Source organism: Physella acuta, unplaced genomic scaffold (assembly GCF_028476545.2).
Source record: "Physella acuta isolate Inbredline_101_S28 unplaced genomic scaffold, ASM2847654v3 ptg001173l, whole genome shotgun sequence".
NCBI classification, from domain to species: Eukaryota; Metazoa; Mollusca; class Gastropoda; family Physidae; genus Physella; species Physella acuta.
In genome coordinates this window covers 135427-160000 of record NW_026732690.1, presented here as the reverse complement: position 1 = coordinate 160000, position 24574 = coordinate 135427, and the positions used below count along the sequence as shown (strand labels likewise).

Below are 24574 nucleotides of genomic sequence, written 5' to 3'. Positions count from 1 at the left end.
TATATATATATATATATATATATATATATATATATATATATATATATATATATATATATATATATATTTATATATATATATTACATTTAGGCTATGCTGAAAAAGAAATTTTAAAGGAAGGTTTAACAATTGTGGACAATCATGAGAACCCAAAAGCTCCCATACCAAAAGAGATGAATGATCTTGAAGTAAATTTCAATGTTTTTCAATGTTTGAATTTTAAACTATTTTTAAAAATTTGCATCCATGTTTCAATTTAAAATAAAGATCAACATTTGATCAGCATTTAATAAGATTTACAATTTTTATAAGACACCCTTAAAGGTTATAATTCTATCATCAAAATTTTAAAATAATTGTCTTGAGTTGCTAATAATTGTGTGCATGTTTAGGTTGTGTTTGACAAGATGGATACAGAGCTGCGCCAGGTGAATGTCAACAATGAAGCTCTGAAACAAAATTTTTTAGAGCTGACAGAGCTGAGGGAGGTGCTCCAACAAACACAGTTCTACCTAAACTTGGTGAGTGTCTTTATGTCTACCTAAACTTGGTGAGATGTCTAATTTTAGTTCTTCTAAATTGTATTGTTTTAATCAGGCTAAAAAAAATATCAACAATTTTTTTTAGTATGGACCTGAGATTCAACAGAGATTGAATGAAGATTCAGATGTCCAGGCTACTTATGATTCCAAAAGCAGTATGCAACAACAGCAAACACCTAGCTTAAAGTAAAATTAATTTTCTATAATTTTTATGAAACTTAAAACCATATAATATATAAACTTTACTTCACTCTACCTAATGGGTTGCTAGGTCTTAAGAGGAATCTTTATTTTTTTTTTTAATTTAGGCTACTTTAATTTTTTTACAATATAAGTTTTTTAATATGTTATAAGAAATGTTTCCTTTTAGATCAGACAGTTTATGTAGCAAATGAAGTAGTCCTATACAAATGAAGGGATATTTTGGTCAGCACAATGCCACAGTACCGTAGCGAGGGGGCGGGGGGGGGGGGACATATGTCCCCTAAGGTCCGCGCCAAAATGGGTTGGAAAAATAAATTGGAATCTTGAGGGGGGGGGGGGTGCAAATCGAAAGTTTGAGGGGGGTGCAAATCGAAAAGTTTGTCCCGGGCAGGGTCGCTACGCCTCTGCAATGCCATGCCTTTTAGTTTCCTCAGTAACGATAAAAGCTTGGTAGACTCCAGTTTGTCCAAAACAAAATCTAATAAAATCATTGCAATATCATTTAAAGTTAATACCTCTTCTGGTGGCTTGTATATTTATATGCTTTTGAATAACTGAATAAAATAATAGTAATTTAATAAACAAAAATAGATTGATAAAGTTTTATGATTATGAAATATTTTATATTTAAATATTTAATTTATGTTTTTAAAACATATTAATAATAAAGTAACCATAAAAAAATCCATAGCTTTTATGTGGGGACCATCAAGAGGGAAAAAGTTCCTGTGTTTGAGCGTGTCATGAAGTTCATCACCCACAGCACAGTTTTCATGAGGGTTGAAGAGATACCCACCCCCTTCAGAGACCCAGCTACTGTAAGTGGACGAGACCTATCAGTTTAATTGTTGCTAGCCCATCTTTTCCCTGGTCTGATGATACGTTATATACAAGACTAAACAGGTTTGAAGTAGGAGTTGTGTAGTACACAGTCATAAAACCCATAAGGTCTCTACTAGTTGTTACCCATGTCTCAGAACTGATATGTAAAAAAGGGGAGATAACCAGCAAATTAATGTTGATAATTTTTCAACTGTAGTCTGGAGAAGTGTGTTTTATATGTAGTTTTATTGTTGCATTGATAAGTCTCATTGATTCACTTTTATATATTTAGTAAAATAGGGTCAGAAAAGCAGTTTACGTAGGGTACAATGTTTTTACATTGTACCCTACGTAAACTGCTTTTCTGACCCTACTTTACTAGAGGCGAAAACAGCTGGGCTCACATAGGCACAGATTAAGGGAGCAGCCCAAAACCGAGCCCGCTGGAAATGTGTGGTTGCATCCCTTTGCTCCCCAGGGGCCACAAAGGAATGATGATGATGATGACAATGTTTTTATCTTTAAACTTTATAAAAAATGAAAACATACAGTAGAGAGATTTTTTCAAGTTATTTTATTTATTGGAAAGGGGAAAAAATGAAGTTGATAGCTTTTATTCTGTAATATTTGAATATCTCTCAATGTTTATTCTAGTATTGTGGAGATTGCCCAAACAATCAAATGTTACTGCTATTGCTTAGTCTGTATACCTAGCAAAAGAAAATGTAAATGTTTGATGTACTTTTGTGTACTCGGTAGGGTGATCTGCTGCACAAATGCATGTTCATAGTTTTCTACCAGGGTGAGCAGTTGAAAATCAAGGTGAAAAAATTGTGTGATGGGTATGTAGTAAATAGTATTTTAAATAATTTACTTGTCTACACCTTATCTATTTAACCAATCCATGAACTTAGTAATCCATTTTGATAACTTTAAATTAAATAGTCTTGATAGTTTAGTCCTATTTTCACAGTCCAGTTCTAAAAATGTCTAAAAAAAATTAACAAGTAGACCTATGCACTTATGATTAACATTATTTTTTCAGTTATTTTTTTTACTAGTTTTCTTTATGTTATCAATTGACCAGGATGAAGGGCACCATCTATCCAGTACCAGATAACCAAAATGAGAGGAATCAAATGTTGGCAGGTGTCACCACCAGAATTAGTGAACTCGATGTTGTAAGTACTATGATCTATCATAAGGGACAAATTTGCTAGAACTGATGTTCGTTTATGCATTTTTTTTTTCAAATTAAATTTTTATTTGAAATTATATACATTTTTATAATAATATTTTAATAGGCCTATTCCAAAATTTAAAAAAAGTTAATTTAAAATTTAAAATTTTTATTTTTTATCTTTTCTTTATATCATAGGTTTTAAGCCAGAGCAATGAGCATCGTCTTCGTATTTTGAGAAGTGCTCAGCAAGAAATCAGATCCTGGACCATCAAAGTGGAGAAGATTAAGGCAATTTATCACACAATGAACATGTTTGAGGTTCATCAGAACAGTCTTCACGCTGAATGTTGGTTTCCTTTGAAGGCCCTTGATGATATCAAAAGAGCTCTCGATGCTGGCGAGGTAAATACTGTATACGATTTAAGTAAATTAATGTATTAATTCCTTTTTTCCTGTGATAGCAAGCAAATATTTTACTCTTCAAAAACAAAACACAGTTGTTGTACTGTTTGTGTCTGAAACTACATTTATCACATTGTACAGGCTGTTTTCTAATGATTAGATTTAACTTTCATCCTTACCTCCCCTTTCCTGTTTGCTGTTATGTTTGGAGAAGCTGGCCATGGGTTGATCATGATTGCACTTTGTATGTTATTTATTTGTATAGCTGATTTAAGAGTTTATAAGCTGGGTTTCATCTTAGAGCTAGGATTTATGTTTTTGATTAATGTTTGAGTTTAAGAAAGAATGTTAATGGCTATGTTAGCTATATCAAAAGGCAGCAAATACTTTCGAGTACAGAGCCATTTTATTTTCTATAAGACAAGATTTAGGAACCATTTTGCACGTTTAGGGATGGCGTGGTCGAATGGTAGAGCACACACCTCCTTACCAGTGTTTCTTCCAGACTTTTTTCTCTGGGGGGGGGGGGGGGGGGGCACTTGATATTTTCTGGAAGCGGTCACCATTTTCCGGGGGGGGGGGGGTGGACACTGGTAAAAGTATATGTTTTCTATATAAATTCCATTTCGTTCGGGGGGAGCGGTATCCTTTCTGCGGGGGGGGGGGGGGGGGGGGGACAGAGCCCCCCCCCCCCCCCCACCGAAGAGATGCCTGTAAGAAACTCTGCTCCTTACCCAAAAGTCTCCAGTTCACATCCTGGGCTCAAGTCTGTAAGATGCCTCTGTGTCTTCCCAGCTCTGATAGGGACTTAACTCAGAAGTCATATTAGGGAAATAAAATGGGTAGGGCATTGTGCTGACCAAACCTACTGTATGCCAAGGTCATTGAAACAGTTTAACTCTACTTCACCTGTCCCATGTATCTTGGACATGAATCAGAAAGATGATGACTACAAATTAGAAACTATGATAAAAATAAATGTTTTATGGGCATTTTGTTCTATGAAAAATATATAATTTACATTTTAAAAAAAAGGAGCACAGTAATTCATTCAAAGTGCTGCTACTGAATAGGCCTATCTAGGTACAAGGATATATAGCTAATTAATAGGATGACTCATATAATGATTATCCTATCTACTAAAAAAACTGATGTAAATTGTGTTTAGAAAGCCAGTGGCAGCTCTATACCAAGTGTCATCCAACCAGTGGTGACAGATGAAGCCCCGCCCACTTACTACAACTGTAACAAGTTTGTTAAAGGGTTCCAGAACATTGTAGATTCTTATGGTGTTGCCACATATAGAGAGGTTAACCCAGGTAATCATCTTATAAACTGTTGTTTTTTTATATTAAAAAAAACTAGTTTTGACAACAAGCAATAGAAAAATACATGCAAAATACATCCCAAAAATGATTTAGAGGTACTTCTTTAAATTTAAAAGTAATATAAACTTACAGAAATTCAGAGGCAGAATACTGTATAAAATTCTTTTTAAAACTATTTGATCAGCAATGAAAAATTGATGAAGATCCTGTGATGATAGAAATGTGTAGTTTTTTTGAAAAATGAAACTGTTCTCTTGTTTTAGCCCCTTACACCATCATTACCTTCCCTTTCCTTTTTGCTGTCATGTTTGGTGATGCTGGCCATGGGTTGATCATGTTCCTCTTTGGATTGGCTCTGGTCTTAAAAGAAAAGGAAATTAGTGCAAGTAAACTCACCAATGAGGCTAGTATTACTTTTATTTTATTAAATGAATGCCAAAATTTGTCATTTTATTAGCATTGATTCCACTTTCTTAATTTTAGTTTTGGAAGGGATTCCCTCAAAACAATTAAGTATATGTGTCAACTGGGTATCTGTCATTTACTCTGATTTCGGCCTGCTTTTCTTTTTGGATTTGCTTCCATAGCCTTTGTCCAACCAAGAACAAACTACAATGCTGCCTCAGCAACTCGAGACTTATTGGTTTAGCAACCACAAGCTTTACTGACGTGAACACTCGGACTCCCATATTGTTGTAAAAATTTAAATTTTTAAAATTAATTTTATTATCCATAATGCTTTTTCTTACAGATTACAAACACATTTTTTAAAGGTCGATACATTATCATGATGATGGGAGCCTTCTCTATTTACACTGGATTGGTCTATAATGATATTTTCTCTAGGCCTTTCAACATCTTTGGATCTAAGTGGTATCATCGTATCAAGTAAGAATCAATTTATATATTTTTTAGGTTCCAGATTTCTATTCAAAATTTTGTTTTCCTTTAGTTAAAATGTAACTCAAATATTTAAAATTTTAATTTATGTTTGTAATAGATTGAGATAATTGTGAGGTCAAGGGAACTCACTCTTCTGTATTAGTATTATATTTATATTGTTATCTTGAGTGATGTCCCTTGGGCATTGTACTTCCTTCCTCTCTGATTGTCAACATGTAGTTAGACCCAATAAACGTTATATACAACCACATGCTTCTATCGTCAATCTATCACATTTTGGCGACGAGGATAAAAATCTACTAGAAAGAGCACCTACTTACGCAAAAAAGAGGTTTGCTAGAGCTTATTGGCTAATTATTTCTAGAATAATGGCGCTGTATGGCCAAATAAAGCAATTTGATTCGAATGATGAAATCATTCAGGATTACCTAGATAGGTTAAGCTTTTACTTTGAAGCTAACGACGTGACGATAGAAGCCAAAAAGAGAGCTGTTTTGTTAACAGTCATAGGGCCTCAACAATTTAGGCTACTAAAAGACTTATGCGCACCAGCTAGTCTAACTACCAAGAGCTTTAACGAGCTGAGCAAATTGCTAACAGACCACCATGCGCCTACCCCATCAAAGTTTCTATGTCGAGCTAGATTTGACAGTAGGACTCGTCAACCAAACGAGTCAATATCAGAATATGTTGCTGCTTTACGTCATTTAAGTAGATTCTGTGAATTCGGAGACACGCTGTCTGACAGATTATGTGAAAAGTTTGTGACAGGTGTAAACAGCCCTGATATTCAAAGAAAGTTGCTGCTCGAGTCAGATCTAAAATTGGAAAAAGCAATACAACTTGCAATGTCATTCCAGCAGTCATCAGATGCGGCGAGAACTTTAGCACCTTCAGAGATCCATGCAGTAAACAGCAGGTTAGTCAATAAACATCAACCCCATCAGAGCATTCCAACTTATGCTAAACAGCCTGCACGTTCAAAGCCTAGATCTAAATCTAGTAATAATTATCAAAAATGTCATCGATGCAAAGGTCCCCATGCATCTCATCGGTGCAAGTTCAAGTCTGCAACTTGTTATAAGTGCAGTAAGCAAGGTCACATTGCCAGGGCCTGCTTTGCAAAGTCTTCGTCTGTTGCTAAATCTAGCCAGTCAAGACAGTACCGCAACCAAAGGCAGCACTATGTTAACTCTCACCAAGACTACCTAACCCAACCAATGAACCACTCAACCTGTGAAAATGCTCAAACTGATTCGCAGGCGGATTTCAACCTATTCTCTGTGAAATCAATAAGTCATGCTCCCATCAATGTACAAGTTAATATCAACGGTAAGAGCATCAGCTTCCAACTTGACACTGGAGCATCTCTAACAGTCATAACAAAGAAAGATTTTGACGCTGTCACAGGAGGATCAGTGCCTCTACAGCCATGTCACAAGTGTCTAACAACATACACTGGTGACAATGTTCCGGTAATAGGAGAGTGTATGGTTCATGTAAGTTATAATGGTCAAAGTGTTAAACTTCCTCTTCTTGTGGTTGAAGGAAATGGACCACCATTACTAGGTAGGAACTGGTTAAGTGATCTTAAGTTAAATTGGTAGAGTATTTGTTCATTGAAGAATGTAAAAGAATCTAGTCTTACTTCACTAGATAAAGTTATATCTGAAAATAAATGTGTTTTTGGTAATCATGGATTACTAAATGATAGAACAGTGAAGATAAGTATTAAAGACACAAATCCAAGATACTGCAAAGCTAGAGTTCCACCTTATGCAATGAGGAATAAAATTGAAAATGAGCTAAGTAGATTGGAATCTAATGGCATCATAAAGAAGGTAGACTATTCCGATTGGGCGTCGCCCATTGTGCCAGTGTCAAAGAAGGATGGTTCTATAAGAATTTGTGGAGATTATAAAACTACACTGAATAAGCAAATAGAGCTAAATAGGTACCCTATTCCTAACATTGAGGAAATTTCTTTGAATTTGGCAGGAGGAGACAAATTCACTGAATTAGACTTTAGTCATGCTTACACTCAACTAGAACTGCATCCAGATTCAAAAGTCTATACGACAATAAACACACATAAAGGACTCTACCAATATGAAAGACTATGTTTAGGCATATCATCTAGCCCTGGAATTTTCCAGGCTGTCATGGACAGTATTTTTAAGGACATTCCAAATGTTTGTGTGTACTTTGACAATGTGTACATAACTGGTAAGAATGACACTGAACATCTTAAAACACTTGATAAAGTATTGAAAATTGTTGGTGAAAAAGGTTTAAAGATAAACAAAGATAAATGTCAATTCATGCTGACAGAAATTAGTTTTCTTGGTTATATATTAAGCAAGCAAGGTATCAGACCTCAACCTGAGAAAACAAAAGCCATTAAAGAAGCACCCAAACCTGAAAATACCCAACAACTAAGAGCTTTTTTGGGCTTGATAAATTACTATGCAAAGTTCATAGGGAATCTGTCTGGTAAACTATCACCACTGTACAAGCTGCTACAGAAAAATGCAACTTGGCACTGGGGTAAACAACAAGAAGCTGCTTTTAATACAGCAAAAGAGGCTTTGTCTTCTGACACCTTACTAACTCACTATGACCCAGGGAAAAGACTTATATTAACATGTGATGCTTCACCAGATGGTGTAGGAGCAGTCTTGTCCCACATGGATGAGAAGGGTGACAGACCCATTGCTTTTGCCAGTAGATCTTTGAACCAGGCTGAGAAAAATTATTCTCAGTTAGATAGGGAAGGCTTAGGCATCATTTTTGGTGTTAAGAAATTTCATAAGTTTCTGTTTGGTAGGAAGTTCACCATCTTTACAGATCATAAACCATTGCTAGGTTTATTTGGAGAAAACAAAACCCTACCTGAGCATGCCTCACCAAGAATTCAAAGATGGGCTATCACACTAACTGCATACAATTATGAATTGAAATACAAACCTGGATCTGAGAATAGTGCAGATAGCCTTAGTAGATTACCTTTAAAAAACCAAAGCCTGAGCTATGTACCAGAAGATGTATTTGTTCTCTTCACTATCATGGATAACTCCAATATAAATGTGAATGATATTAAGAGAGAAACACAAAAAGATGAGTGCTTAATAAAAGTATATGAGTACTGTATGAATGGTTGGCCTGAAGAGTCTGTGAATGATGACTTAAGGCCATATAAAATAAGAAATTAAAACCCTTTGTGAAGATAATATAAAAGATGGAGAAGATGCAGTCCATTATCAGTCAGAGTTACCTAAACAAAGTATTTGTAACTTAATAAATGATTATGGTGATATGGCAATTTCAAATGCTTTTAAAGAGAATACATTAGTAAGAAGGAATGTGATCATCAAACAACTTTGCTAACATTATTAGCACTTACAGAAACTAAAAGGGTAACATCAAAAGAAGAAAAAGATTTTTGCCATTTAATACACCCACTTCAAATACTGGATCACAGTTGCAAAGTGATATGGTCCAGAATATTACTCATAAACAGTATTTTTGGTTACCAGGAAAGCACTATCAGATTACCTGAGAAAATTGATCAATCAAAGAAATCTATGTCAATTAAGGATCTGAATAATAGCATAATATTTTCAGATGCCAATTCAAAAATAGCTCCATTAAATCATGACAAACATTCATTGAAAGAGAATTTGCAGTTAATGATAATGTGTATCTAAGAAATTATGGGAGAAAGGAAAAATGGATACCAGGTCAAATTGTTCAATGTACAGGACCTGTGCCTTATAAAGTTAAAAATAACTTGTGCAGATAATAAGTGTGAATCTGTCAATCCCACCAAATCTGATCAGTTCACACCAACTCAGTTTGTTCCACAACCAAGTTCTGTTGATATGAGTGAACCAAGTTGTCTGGAGTCAGAAAATGTAAATTCTGGAGTTAATGATTTAAATCCTAGACCTCCTGAGATAGAGAATCCAGATGGTCAGAATCTTGAGTCACCAAATCAAAAGCCACTGAGAAGGTCAAGCAGGACAATCAAGGTCCCAAATAAGTTAGACCTATGATTTTAAAGGTCAAAAGGACTTTGACATCATTGTTTTGTATCTTGATTATGTTGTAGCATATTGTGCATTGTTTGTAAGGATGTAATCTACCATAGTGTTCATGTTACAATATAATTGGTGATTTTAGGATACTATCAATTGTTCTATTGAGAGATGTGTTATTGTGTTCTAAGGGTAAAGGGATGTAATAGATTGAGATAATTGTGAGGTCAAGGGAACTCACTCTTCTGTATTAGTATTATATTTATATTGTTATCTTGAGTGATGTCCCTTGGGCATTGTACTTCCTTCCTCTCTGATTGTCAACATGTAGTTAGACCCAATAAACGTTATATACAACCACATGCTTCTATCGTCAATCTATCACAATGTTCTCTTGTAAATCAATTTAAAAACCTAAAAAACATTTAACTTAAGCCATATTTTGCAACAGTTTTGAAAAATTTATTTTAATTTTTTAATTTCCAGAAATCCTGAATTATGTTCAGATGAAATCCAACAAAGTTTAGCAAAAGCTCTGGAATATAGACTGTTGTAAAACATATTTATTCATCTTTTCATTTGAAGACTTATATTTTTTTAAATGTTGTTTTCTCTTACATTGTTATTAAAATATTTTAAAATTAATTTACAGTTCTATTGTAAATAATTTTTTTCATGATCTTTTAAAAAGTCTTTATAAATATTTACAATAGTTTTGAATTTAATTTTTTTTTTCAGAAAATCTTCTTCAGATCCCATAACGATCCAACTTAATCCAGTCTCATGCTATATGAACTCAACTTCGTATGCCTTTGGTATTGATCCAGTAAGAATACTTTTTTTTCTTGCACTCATATTTTTTCTCAGTGTTTACTTGATTTTTTTTTTTTTTTTTTTTTTTTTTTTTTTTTTGACAATTCAAGAAAAAAAATTACAGTCTACATGTTATAAAATATACAACTTTCTGTATATTCTTCTTCCTTTTTATAGCTCTGGCAAGCATCCACTAACAAGATTATTTTCCAGAACTCATTGAAAATGAAAATGGCTATCACTCTTGGAGTCATACAGATGGTTTTTGGTATTTGCCTTCAAGTCTTTAACCACATGTAAGTTTGTTTTACTGAATATTGTAAACTTACAATATTTCATTTAACTGTTGATTCCAAATATTTTCAATAGCATTCTGAAACATGGTTACAATTGAGCATTAAAGAAAAGTTGTAACTTTTACACAAGATGCTAGGGTAACTATTTTAAAATGTTTCAGCCATTTCAAGAACTACATAGACATTTTCATCCGGTTTGTCCCTGAGCTTCTCTTTTTGGGTTGCCTGTTTGGCTACCTGGTGTCACAAATATTTTACAAATGGCTCATGTTTGATGCTACAGAGTCCCATTGTGCTCCAGCTCTTCTGATTCGTAAGTTTAAAATATTAATGGACAAAAGTTGCTAACAATGCATAACATTAATATACTTCAGGTTCAAACACTCGTCATGTGTTGATTTATATGTCTGAATTTTACCAACATTTTTGTCTAATGGAAATTTCACAATTTAAAAACAAACAAAAAATTTAAAAGATTTATTTTGAATCATTGATCTTATACTTTTTGTTTGTATTGATCAAAGTATCATTTTCACTACTAAATGTAAATCAAATAAGTAAGCTGGTTTTTGTTTTCATCAAAGGTGAACTATAGAAGAAGTGTATTTTTTTAATGCCATGCTATGATTTGAAAAGATAGTTGTGTAATTCATTGTTTTTATTATATATTTTATGCTCACAAATTAATGTATAATGTATAATTTTAGCAAACAATATAGCTAACACTCATACAGTGTCTCTATATATCCAGACTACATCAATATGTTCATGTTCAAGTACACTTACCTTGATCCAAAGAAACCAAATGAGAACTGCAATCCAAACTTTGTTTATTATGAAGGGCAGGTAGGTCTAATGTACACGTTTTAACAGCTAACATTTTGTATAGCTAATTTACTACTATAATGGACTTTTCTAACGTGTGAAACTAATTTCCAACTGTCTTTTCCATCAAAATGTAAAAATTTTAAAAATATCTACTGCAATGAAATTTAACACAAATACCTTATCTAAAAAAATTTTAATTAAAACAACATAATGACAAAACAATGAGCTACTTAGTGTTTCAAAGTTAAAAAATTTGAAAGACTACTTTATTGTTTCTACTGTTGAGTCTATTTCTATTTGATACAAATTCTTTAAATATGTTCATGCTTATTACTTATTACAAGAGCACTATTTCCATTCGTGTTCTTATGATCAAAATTCTTAAAATAAAAACTTAATTTGACAAATGCTTACCACGCCAATTTTTTAGACAATTGCTCATTATTATTGTAAATTTAGATGAGGTATTTGTATTAAATTTCAGTCTATCAAATTTGTATATCTCCAATTGTAATAATCTGTTCAATTAATTAATCATAAATATTAAATGTTGTTAAAATATAGGCCCTACTTCTTTTTAGTGCATTTATAATGCTTTGTGTTGAAAATGGGGTGTGGGGAAATTGCGAGACGCGAAAAGCGAAATGGCGAGGCGGGAAAATGCGAGAAGGGCGCGAAAACGGTCGGTCACGTGACTTTTTTGTCTCGCATTTTACCACAAGCCGATACTTACGCTGGGTGGTGTTGAAGTGCGAAGATTTCTGCGAAAAATTTACCGCACCCGATTTTCAGTGGTATCTGGTCCAGACTTCAAAGACGTTTCGTTTACATTGTTAAAACTTCCGATTTTTCCGTCGCTAGACATACTGATGATTTGTCAACTCCCCCCATCTTTTGTGTCGACTTAGAATACCACCTTGTTCGAAACCGACGGAAATACCGCCGACGATAGATCAACTTCTGTCTTTTGTGTGGAACGCCGAGGCCGCCTGATTTACCGTCTTTGAAGATCGCCGTGCCCGGATCCGCTGCCGCCGCAAACATATTTTCTATTGTTGCATAGAAATTTTGTATTATAGCCGCCGCCTACGATTTTTTTCTAGCTTTTTACCATATAAATCTAAGCACAAGGAAATGCCTACATCATTTGGATACAACAAAATAAAGTGACGTCACCGATATTATCAGTTGCTCGTGCTATATCGTAAGCTATGGGCCTACTTCAAATATTTTTAAAACCAAGTTGAACTTATCTGAATTTTTTGGTTTTGGTGGTGGTGTTATTTGGGGTCTTCCATAAATGACGTCACACTCGTAAGGGGGGGGGGAGTCTGTAATTTATGTCGATGTGTGATGAGGGGGAGGGGGGGGGGTTAGATGTGAAGTCACACTATAAAAACGCAATGTTAGAAAAAGAATTTTAGACGTTTTTTCGCGTTTTAGAAAACTGTTTTAATACATTGTAATGTAATAGGAATTGATAAAATACTCTATTTTGACCGAAATTAGACAAGATTTTGGGAAAATATCGATGTTTTAAAAAAACTCAACTGCTGGTGACAACAATGAGCAAGACATTGCCAAAATTACAGAAATGATAAAAAATACAAATTATAAAAAACGGAAAACCGATGTTGAGCGTGCGAATGATGATGATGAGAACATGGGTGCCAGTGTTGTTTGTGGGATGAACGAGGAGGTCAACTGTGATGAGAATGTGAAAGATGATGTCACGAGGTGTGTTTGAGGACTGTTTCAGAAGATTTTGTTTGTAAATTTTGTTTGTAATTAAAATTACTTAATAAAAAAAAATTACACTTTTTAGAATTGTTTATACTTTTACACTTATTGCAAGTACAAAAATCCATAAATAGATGTTGCAAAATATCTCTCCTGCTGACAAGATTATACCAATTCACAATGACACAGCTCACGTTTGTATAAACATGAGCGGGCTAGATTTTTAAATTAATGCCGACTGAGACGGGATTTTCCTCTCGCTAACAAGAGCGGGCGATGACAGTAGCACAGCAACGATGTTAGGATTTTTAAATAGATAGATCTAGATATAGATCTATATATCTTCTTAGTATCTAGATAAAAAATAACAACATACAACACTCGTGTTAAAGGGTATGGCTAAATGCTTGTTTATTTTAAAACAAAAAAAAAATAATTTAAATAAATAAAGATTGAAAAAAAAAGGAAAAAACTTTTTTCGCAAAAAGTGTCTCGCTATTTACCCTTAATTCCGCAGGTATGTCTCGCATTACCTTCTCGCATTTTCCCGCCTCGCCATTTCGCTTTTCGCGTCTCGCAATTTCCCCACACCCTTGAAAATGTTTACCAAATCTCTGTTTGTATTGCTTTTTGTAAAAGCTTTATATTAAGAAAACATGTTATTGCATTACAGGAAAGTGTACAGTTTGTTATGTTTGCCCTGGCCATTCTTTCAGCTCTCGTTTTGTTGATTGCGAAGCCAGTATATCTAATCATCATCAAAAAAAGATTTAGGGTAAGATCTTGAGAGTAAAGAATCCAACATCAGAATACATAATTTCATCACATCATATTATCAAAATTACTTCATTGTAGAGGAGGTCATAAGTATTTTATTTCAGATAGACAACACAAATGATGCATCATTGATCCAGAATGAAATACAACCATCAAAAGTAAGTTCATTATCATTTTTAGTCAATCTGAAAAAATTGTTTCATTAGGTGAAAGAAATTAAAGCTCAAAAGTCAAAAGTGTTTATTAAAAGATAAATATGCCCAAACACATCATTTGTTTACAACCGGTTTTATGAAATTGTTACCCGAAATATAACTAGTTTTGACAGAATCTAAAATTATTACCATTTTTTTGTGTGTGTTGATGAATAACATGGAGTCAGAAGCACTCATTTTGGGAAAATTAACTTTATTGAAGTGAGATGTCATGAGATGCAGGAAGGGTGGAGGCTCAATTACTAGCCTAATAATGGGGAAATTAACTGATCCGTCGATACTAGAATCTGTAGTGTGGGTGTATGACCACATAATTTTGTTAAATTTACCTTTGTAATATAGTGAGACTTGTGAAGTCAAGGGAACTCACTCTTCTGTATTGTATTATATTTATATTGTTATCTTGAGTGATGTCCCTTACATGTTTATGTATATAAGTGTCTCGTGACTTCCGCCCTCTCTCTCTCTCTTTCCTCATGGTGTGAATAAACTACTGTTAACAATCAATGTGGCTTCTCGTCAGTGATTCCAATCCATTACAACCTTCACTCCACCTGTGTGTATTTTGGTGTCAGCAACAACACCCTTTATATAGATCATAGCAACATTTTGTATATAGCTGATTGCAACATTTTGTATATAGCTTGCAGTAACAACACTATGTATGTTTTCCCTCACTCAACGACATTGTTTGTTGTATGTACTAATCAAGTAAGATTTTTAATTAATTTATTTTTTAGCCAGTTGCAGGTTTTCTGTTTAACATATTCCATGTTCACAAATAAACTTCTATTCCTAATGCCTATGGTTGTAAACTTCAGGATGGCAATGGTCAAGTTGCAGCTGCTGTAGTTATTGAAGAGGAAGAGGAACATAAACCATCAGGAGGTCATGGGGATCATGAAGATGTGAGTTTACCTTGTCAAAAGGAAACTAAACTTATCACTGTCAGGTGATCATAAACAAGTTAATAAAAAGTCTAGTGACAATTTAAGCGCAATTTCCTTAATTAATTTTTTTTTAAATGTGAAAAAATGATTAGGCCTAGCGAAACAAAACCTTGTAATTGTAACTCCCCATCACTCTCATATAAATTATAAATAAATTAATAGGGTACAAAAATAACGTTTGAATTAATAAGTAAAAAAAAAAGACAACTATATTAACCTATATCAACGGAAATAGTTTTATTTTAACGAGTAGGCCTACAAGATGCTCAGTTTAAAAAAGTAGTAAATATCATCCTAGGCTTACACGATGCTCAGTTTAAATGTTCTTAATTAATTTTTTGTGACCGAACGAAAGGATATTTTTGAAAACTTTCTTCTGCAATATTGTTCTAAATTATGGCAGGAATCGATTGGTAAATGTTTCAAGTCGCTAAGTGGTCTGGTTGCCGAGATATGGACCAAAAACTGCATTTGTTCGAGGTTTTTTGGCTTTTCCGGGAAATCCAGGAAGGAATTCCGGGAATTTTTTTGGCCCACAATCATCCTTGGAACTTGCTTAACATATTTGCTTTGGAACTAGTCCTCGATATTGCTTCGTTGAGGAGGAGATACGACTTAAAGCTGGGGACACACATCCATCCAGAAATGACGAGTTAATAATCGCAATTGTCCGTATGGAAATTGCGCTAAAAAGTAAATTTTAAATATCTGGATCTTAAGGGCAGAATGAATTTTATAGGTTATTAAGAAGCAGTTTTATTTTTTTTATAATAATGTGATTATGTTAGCATAAACTACTGTAGATAATACTCATATAAAACCAATTGAATAATGCTTATCTACCATCTTTTAATAAATAGGCCTACTATCTCACAGTTATTAAAAATGCTTATCTAACAGATATTAAGTATAGCTGGCATAATAACTACAGACACCACTTTCAGTAATTTACTCTCTTTGAAATAGTTAAGCTCTAGTTTCTCCTATGTCTTTTGTTATTACTGCGTGTTGCATAGTTCATGTCTTGATCTTGCCTGTTTCTTGTTGATTATGTTTAAACCTTGGTCATCAATTGAAGATAAGATCATACAATTTATTTTTGTACATTTTCTTCCAGCATGAAAATGCATGTCAAATGTTTGTTTTTTAGCATGGAGCTGGTGAGATAATAATACACCAAGTTATACACACAATAGAGTTTTGTCTGGGCTGTATTTCTCACACTGCTTCATATCTGAGACTTTGGGCTTTGTCTTTGGCCCATGCACGTAAGTAAAATCATGGATTAAGCAATGTTTTTCTAAATGTTTTCAAAATCACATACTATAGGCTTTCCCAAGCAATTAAGTTTGTTAGTAACTTTTTAGAATGTTTTTAAAAATATTGCAATAATGTAAAGGTTTAAAAAGTAAAAGCTTATTAATTATTGATGTGTGTATAATGTATTTTGGATAGATGTGAATATTTATGATTCCAACAAAACTTTTTTTTAAAGAATTGTCTGAAGTCTTATGGAATATGGTGTTACATAACGGTATGGCAATGCCAATGGCTGGAACATACTTTGGAGCGATCATGATCTTCATCTTTTTCTTCATCTGGGCCAATCTGACGGTGGCCATCTTGCTGTTTATGGAGGGCATGAGCGCTTTTCTCCACACTCTTCGTCTGCACTGGGTAGAGTTCCAGTCCAAGTTTTACGTGGGAGAAGGATACCGTTTCCAGCCATTTAATTTCAAACAGATTCTGAACATGGAGTCACTTAAGGAAGTTACTGGTTAAGGCAGTTAATCTTAAAATCAAAAATATTAATATATTAATACATTGATTCTTAATGTGTTTTGAAGTACCAAACCCCACCATTTTCATTTAACCTTCTAAATAGGAAAAATAAAATTTTATTTAAAAAAAAAATTCTAAATATAAGTGTAGGCGTATATATTTTACTTGTGCAGAATGGACTATAGTTCTCTTAGTTAAACTTGGCATTGCAAAGCCTGCAGTTAGGGAGCTGACTACCATTGAGCTCCGTTATACATATGAATCCATTTTGTACATACCCCCCCCCCCCCCCCCCGACCACTTTTTTTGTGCTTGGCATAAGTTAGTATGAAGGTATTAAAATATTAAAGAAGAAATGAAGACAGTCACATCAGCTACTTGGCCACGATATAGAAATAAATGTATGTTCGTCACAGCACCTATATACACGAGCAATACGCGCCTGTATAGGTGGCGTTGACACAGTTCGTGAAGTATGTGTATCGTAACGTCAAGGGTTCCACGATATAGAAATATCACATTATCAATTTGTGTTATCCCGCTGGCGGACTTTATTACTAGACTATGGCACGCTGTCGTTTCTGAACTGACATCGGCTGCGGCGAACTGTCCGCACTGACAAAGTCCGATCGCAAATCATCTTGACCTTGACCTCTGCCCAACCCCTAAGCCTGACTCACCGAACCCTTAGGGTTCGATGGAACCTAGGTTAAGAACCACTGTATTAATATTTTGCCTTTAAAGAAATGCTATTATATGGATTCTGCAGTATTTCATTTTCTTATATTGCTCAAGAAAATCTTCTTTCAAGAATTGAACAAATGTGTTCACTACAAAATAAGACCATTTTCTATGATATTTAAGAAACCTGGGACTGAGTTTAATAAATGCAAGATTTTCTTTTACCATGATATAGATCTATAGTGCCACAAAAGGCCGTTACTGTAAGCACACTTTTTATTACTTTTTGCTCTTCGGATCTGTTTATATAATTTTATCCAAGATTTTTTTTTCACAATTTATAATTATATATATTATAAAGCAAATGAAGAAATATTTCATAAATATAGGACTGGTCACCAACCAGCTCTACGGCTCAATAAAACCTGCATGAGCCACAGAACTGGTTGGTGACCTACTTACCAGCCCTATACTGATTTAAAATATTTGATCCGTATTTAATTGTTGCTGATTAGTTTTAAAAATTGGATGTCTAAGCCCTAAAAACGACATTTAAAAAAGATATATCTGGCTAAATTATTACTAACTTTTGAAGAAAGCAATTTAAAATTATTATTTAAAAAATTATTTTCATTACATTTGGTGGGCACACCTCGATAGCTGACCTGTAATTCTACAGGGGTCTGCTAATTAAATTAACTTTAAACAGACTTAAGTAATAAGTATATTTATTATTTTCACAATACAGATCATACAATCTACTTTTAAATTTAGGCTCAAAAGACAAATGAAGCAGTTTATTTTTCTATTTCATTCAACAACACACATCATCAGAACGCACTAACTTTCAAACCCCACACCCTCCACCACACATAATTGTAATTCTAACGGGCATTGTGATATCTTTTATCTCTAATAAATTATTCATGCTACATTTATTAATAAAAAGCTTTTTATGAAAATGACATGTTTTGGTAATACCAGCTGTTTCAGGATGTGCTAAACTTAGTAACTCCTGTTAGACCCATCTCTGACTGTTGCTTAGCCTACAACAGGGTGGGACAACCCACTTACACAGATGTCTACACAACACATAAGCATGAAAGTCTGTCTTAAAAGGAATTATATGGACGCTATAAAACTTGAGGCAATACATGATCCTCTTCCATTCAAGACAAACCACTACGAAAAAGAAAATTCACGTATATCCACTAGCATTAGGCCTATGTTTATATACATAAAAATAAGCAACGAAGACAGAGAATAAAAGATGTATAACAGTCAATAGATGCCTATCTATATCTCTATCTATCTATCTATCTATCTATCTATCTATCTATCGTATATAGATATGAGAGATATATATTTTCTACAAGAGATCATCAGACTGTTCTGTATGCGCCATTTGTCGTTGTGACAGCTTGAACGGACACGACACGCGAACAACTATTGACATGTCATGTCATATATATTGTGCTTGATGTGTACCTGACCCTCGATCCCACTACAATTTGAGACACCTACGTTAGCTTGTATCTCGGTTAATCATATATCTTTTCTCTATGCGGTCGCTCCCCCCCCCCCCCTCCTCATATCTGCTATTTCCCGAATAAATGCGGAAGAAAATTAGAAACGTCCCATGTCACTACTATAAAATAAACAAAACCCAACCGCGCTTTCCTGTATGTATCGCTATTGTTAAGGGGAAACTAACCACTCAAGGTCAGTAATCCGGTACAAGTGAGGCGAGTTGGGCTTACATTTATAATTCTCACATTGTGTTAAGAGTTGTCAAGACTTAAGAAAATGTCGTAAGTTTAATGTTTTTAATGTGGGTTCAAGTAACGGCGACACCAATGTTACCAACCGTGTATACAACAATATATTGGAACTGCATTATTCATGACCAACAAGGAATAGTAAGGAACTAACTAATCGATTCATATCAGAGGCGTAGCTAGGGGAGGGCGGGGAGAGCGGCCGCCCCGGGCGCCGACCCTAGGGGGGCGCCAAAAGGGGTAGAAAAAATTTTTTAAGCTCATTTTAAGCTGCAGTTTTGAATTATAAACAGTCGAAGTAAATAAATATAACGGCTGAAAGCCTTTGCATTATGATTTAACTGTTTTCTACCTTGATTGTTTCACTGTACAACGTATATTCTTAAGAAACAGTGATCGGAAAGACCGCTTTCCAGCTTTCCTAGATGGGGGGGGGGGCGCTTTTTCGAAGACTAAATCGGAAAAATTCACACCGGATTAAGGTATAAATAATCGATATCACTCAGAAAAGAAACCCATTGTACTAAAGCTTATTTAACGATTGTGTAACATTTAAAAAAAAAAAGAGTTAATGCCGTTTAAAATTCGGTCTACCATTTTTGTCCAACATGGTGGTTGTGGGGGGGGGGGGGGGGGGGGGGGGCGCTTTTTCACCAACAAAAAGCGCAGGACTAGATAACTCTTTTAACACTTAGAAAAGAAACCGATTGTGTGTCTTGAACTCTACGAAAGCCCTGAGACTGACTTACTGAACCTCTTGGGTTCGATGGAACCCACTGTTATAATCTCTTTTGATTACTTCTTTTTATTCGTATCGGCTTCCTAAGGAACATATGCGTAGGTGAAACTTCGTCAACTCACTTGATTTTTATAAAGATCGAACTGTAATATCCCAGCCTTCCCCTTTCTCTATTTCAAACGATTTCTTTCAGGACTTATTTGGTCTTTTTCTCTTCCTCTTTCCCCGTGGACTTCACACAAACACCTGCATAGTGATGTTATTTTTTATCTTTCTCATATTGTGTCCTAACCACCATATTTTCTATATCCACTGTCTTTAACCTAGCTCCGAGCCATACAGTAAAAGATATTTCATATTTAGCTATAGAGCATGACTGAACTTTTTTACTTTCTCGTATATACGAAGTATAGAGAAAGTATTGTAATCGTGCACAAAAATCACTTGAAATTTCAACAATTTTCACCGGATTACACCTCAGTCCTTCATCACATCCGAAGTATAGAGGACTTATTTTAATCGGGCAAAAATGATCAATCCAGATTTATCAAAATTAAGAGGTTTTATGCGTAATCCAGTCTGAAAAACTGGGCTTTGCAATTCTGTCCGTATGTCTGTGTGTCTGTGTGTGTGTGTGTCCGTGTGTAAACACGATAACTTGAGTGCCGTTACAGCAAGGTGGATGAAATTTCATATATAAGTATTTTATCAAAATCGTAGATCCGTATCAACTTTTGAGCGATTTCCGATAACCGGAAGTGGTACTTTTTCTACTTTGAATTTTTCAAAAGCCTATAACTTGAGTACTATTTCAGATGGATAAATGAAATTTCACATGTTAGTATAAGATCTAGTTATCTACCTTCTGTCAAATTTTGAGTAATTTCCGTTGCCCGGAAGTACTAATTTACGCTACTTCCGATTTCTGAAAAAACTAATGTAAATTTTTAAAGTACTAATAATATTGCGCACTATTATGCGCTTTTTTATTTCGCGTTCACTTGGTGTGCAGTCTTTTGTCTACGAGATTTTATTCTTATTTTAAAATGGATTAAAAATCATGTCTATAGCCCGAGTTCTCATCCCCTGTTGTTTATATAGGAATATTCGAGAAAGTTTAGGGGAGATCACTCCCGGTTTATTTTTTGACAACGCATTTTATTTCCACATCGACTTAGAATGTTAATACTAATACACATTTTATCGCTGCTGATTCTAATCTGAACGTCATGGGCGTCAGATATTATCATTAAACCGGTTAATACAGCTTTGTCAACCAGTACAATTAATTCTGATTTTTTTGTTGACTGTGAGCGAGAAGGCAGCGCACATCTGATAAATCCAAGACTTCGAGCTGTTGTGTCCGTTGGATTCCAGTTTGTTTCCTTCAGCTTGTTTCATTATACAATCAACCAGTCAACGAAATACCCATATCGTAGTCCAAAGGGAACATAATTTGCTATTGCATGTCAATTGTATGACCTTAATCTAACAAACTTATAATCCATGTACTATATCATAACAGAGATTGCTCCAAAGATAAAACATAAAAAGACTGTCCTAAACGAATTAGCACCGCTACAATATTTTTTTTTTCTGACATTACTAATAATTTTTAAAGGATAATGCATCTTACAGGGAATTTAATTGGCGCTGAGTAAAGATTTAGGGAACGACAATCATACAGCGTAATTATTAATCTTTTTCCGGACTGTCGCACACACATACACACACACACACACACACACACACACATATATATATATATATATATATATATATATATATATATATATATATATATATATATATATATATATATATATATATGGGGGCGCCAAACTGAAAGTTCGCCCCGGGCGCCGGGAGGGGTCGCTACGCCTCTGATTCATATTAGCCTATTTTTACGAAACCGTTTTTTAAAACGCGAAATAACCGCTAAAATTCAGTTTGCAACATTTCTTTATGAAAAATTAATAAAATTATGAACCCCCCCCCCCTCCTACGAGAGCAGTATTACGTTACGAGATGGTTAATTTGTAAAAGAATAGTGTAAGAAATATTGCATTGAGGTTAGAATGTGAGGATGATCATTTTTTTTTTATTAAAGACATAAAAATTAATGTGTAAATAATGTAATAATGTGCTTATTTTCATAAAAGTTTCCTAGGCCCTATGTCCATAATTTTATGTCTCTGTAAATAGTTTCCCTTGTCACATGATAGTCACATGACAGCATTTTCTGAAAACATTTTCAACTGGGCTGTAGGCTGGAGGTTTACTCTGTCGAAATCTCCGCCTCTTTCAACAGGTAAATCTAGAGATCTAAGTATTAAAAGAAATAAATATAATAAAATAGGCTATTAACTACAGTGACTCAATGGTTGGTTTTTTTCACTAATGAAAATGAATGTTAATGATGGTTTTTAATCGAAAAAAAAATGCTGAAATTCTGTTCATTTATTCATCATCATACTACTACGATTACTGGTGTCAGCTGATCATGTAGGCGTTGATGAGTTGATCACGCCCCTTTTAGGCCCTATAGACTATAGGCCTATATATATTTTTTATAAGGCATTTTTTCAAGCACAATTAAATATAATTATAGATCTAATCGGTAATCTATCGTTTTAGCGTAATCAATTCGGCCGCAGTAGTAATGTGCGGGAGAGGTAACTGATGAATATATTTGTTTAAATAAGTATATTTAAGTCAAATTTTACAAAATTAAACAGATAATTGATTTCAAATAACAATCAGTGACCAAAAAAATTTAAAATACCATGAAACTAACTTTAAACAAGGTGTTTGAGATAAATGTTAGTAGATAAAAACAGCGGCCATCTTTCCAAATAAAATTTAGAGTAGTTTCCCTTGATAAGAATGTCTATTCGTACGTAGAAATCTATATTGTGTTGACTTTGTTGTTTAATATGCATAGCTGTCTTGTTTAATGTAAGTAGTACAGAGGGCCGTCTTCTTATCTTTAATTTCAATTGAAATGAAGGCTATGTATGTATGTACATCCAAGATCTCAAAAACTTTTGGGAGGTTTATCATTTATTAAACCCTTTTGTACTGATGAACTTGTCAATTAATAGATCGTCCATATTCTTCATAAATGACGTTGGACCCAAAATATGGGACGGGTAAAATATTTTTTTTTAAATGATGAACAATATATTCGTTTTCGTTAGAAATTGTGGTTACGCGTTCGGGTATAGTAGAACTGCGATATGATATTAAATCATCATCTCGCTTTTAGTGACGATTTGGGGAAAGGGAATTCATCGGGAAAAGTATGATGTCATTTATGGACAGGGCCGGCGCTACCTATAAGGCGAACTAGGCTGTCGCCTAGGGCGCTGTTCGTAGGGGGGGGGGGGGGACGCCAAAATGGGTTGGAAAAACAAATTGAAAGTTTGAGGGGGGGGGGGGTTGCAAATCGTAAGCTTGTCCCCGGGCGCTGGAAGGGTCGCTACGCCTCTGATAATACGGGGGCATGAAAAAAATTGCGGGGGGGGGGGGCGCTTTTAATAAGTTTTGCCTAGGGCGCTAAATAATCTGGCGCCGGCACTGTTTATGAGTGATCCATTTAAGCCTAGTTGTTTATTTTGTCTGTAGACATTAGTCTTAAGCCTACACTTTTTCTGAATTAAGATTATTGTGTTTATAAAAATAGTTTTAAATTTTAATTAGTTACATTTGAATACCACATGGTTTTTTATTTGTTCAATAGTCGTTGTTTACCCATCCCCATCATCCATTATTACAAAAACAAAAAACACTCAATATATGGTGATATTTCCCTCTAGAAAAAAAAAAACTAGATCAACCTATAGTTCGTAGGAGAATTAGAATCTATCACTTATTCGTCTGTTAAAAAAAGAAACACGTCATTTTTCTCAACCCCACCGTTTCATCCCCCACTTAGCACAACGTCACAAAGTTCTCGGCGCGCGTGACGTCATTAGTCATTAGGCTAATGTTAAAGAAAGAGATACCGCTTAATTAAAAAAAAATCAAAACAGGCACTATTGCGTTGAGACTTTAGCGACGTTTAGTCTGACGAATAGATCTAAATGACTTTAGTTCGGTAAATTATATTGGTGTTTAATTTATTACAGTGGCATGCGGTGCTCCCTCTACTATACAAATTCACGTGCTTTTAATTTCTGCAACCTGCTGCCCTGAGACGTTCGGCTGTAAAATGCCCGTGACACAGCGGCTTCCGTATATGCATTTCGGCTCCCAGTCCCACCTATACCCTTCGTCTGCCCATTAAGCTCCACGCAAAACTTGAGATTGATATAAGCGGCGATAGTGGTGGTGTCAAAAGGGACCCCCCCCCCTCCCCAAGCTCATCTCTTAAAGGTGCTCCGCACTTTATAAAAGACAAACTTGATGTTCAGACAACGTCGGACTCGGGCGTTTAGCCGACTGCCGTATTCCTAATGCACCGTCCACTGCTAACACAATTTCTATATTAAACTCAAGCCTATACTGAGCTCTGGCTTTTTACATTAGCTGCTGTCGTATTAAGGGTTGATC

At 34.6% G+C, this 24574-nt stretch overlaps 1 protein-coding gene across 4 annotated transcripts in view; it reads left to right on the top strand.

Annotated features, from left to right (window-relative positions):
- The window catches only part of LOC131956733 (V-type proton ATPase 116 kDa subunit a 1), a 40456-nt gene that overhangs the window by 1853 nt on the left and 14029 nt on the right, over nucleotides 1-24574 (top strand). The window contains exons 4-23 of one of the 4 annotated variants that reach the window (XM_059321305.1): nucleotides 91-188; nucleotides 393-521; nucleotides 628-728; nucleotides 1438-1564; nucleotides 2328-2410; nucleotides 2656-2749; nucleotides 2947-3153; nucleotides 4322-4472; nucleotides 4745-4884; nucleotides 5233-5369; nucleotides 9908-9973; nucleotides 10160-10247; nucleotides 10412-10530; nucleotides 10692-10843; nucleotides 11282-11376; nucleotides 13772-13873; nucleotides 13980-14033; nucleotides 14912-14998; nucleotides 16191-16308; nucleotides 16536-16855. The exons of 1 other annotated variant lie outside the window; for it this stretch is intronic. In XM_059321305.1, the coding sequence (XP_059177288.1) occupies nucleotides 91-188; nucleotides 393-521; nucleotides 628-728; nucleotides 1438-1564; nucleotides 2328-2410; nucleotides 2656-2749; nucleotides 2947-3153; nucleotides 4322-4472; nucleotides 4745-4884; nucleotides 5233-5369; nucleotides 9908-9973; nucleotides 10160-10247; nucleotides 10412-10530; nucleotides 10692-10843; nucleotides 11282-11376; nucleotides 13772-13873; nucleotides 13980-14033; nucleotides 14912-14998; nucleotides 16191-16308; nucleotides 16536-16822 (2435 nt within the window). In that variant the 3' untranslated portion in view covers nucleotides 16823-16855. Of the gene's footprint in view, nucleotides 1-90; nucleotides 189-392; nucleotides 522-627; nucleotides 729-1437; nucleotides 1565-2327; nucleotides 2411-2655; nucleotides 2750-2946; nucleotides 3154-4321; nucleotides 4473-4744; nucleotides 4885-5232; nucleotides 5370-9907; nucleotides 9974-10159; nucleotides 10248-10411; nucleotides 10531-10691; nucleotides 10844-11281; nucleotides 11377-13771; nucleotides 13874-13979; nucleotides 14034-14911; nucleotides 14999-16190; nucleotides 16309-16535; nucleotides 16856-19171; nucleotides 19315-22225; nucleotides 22332-24574 lie in introns of those variants that run through there. 2 more of the 4 variants (XM_059321306.1, XM_059321307.1) reach the window with 2 other exon arrangements.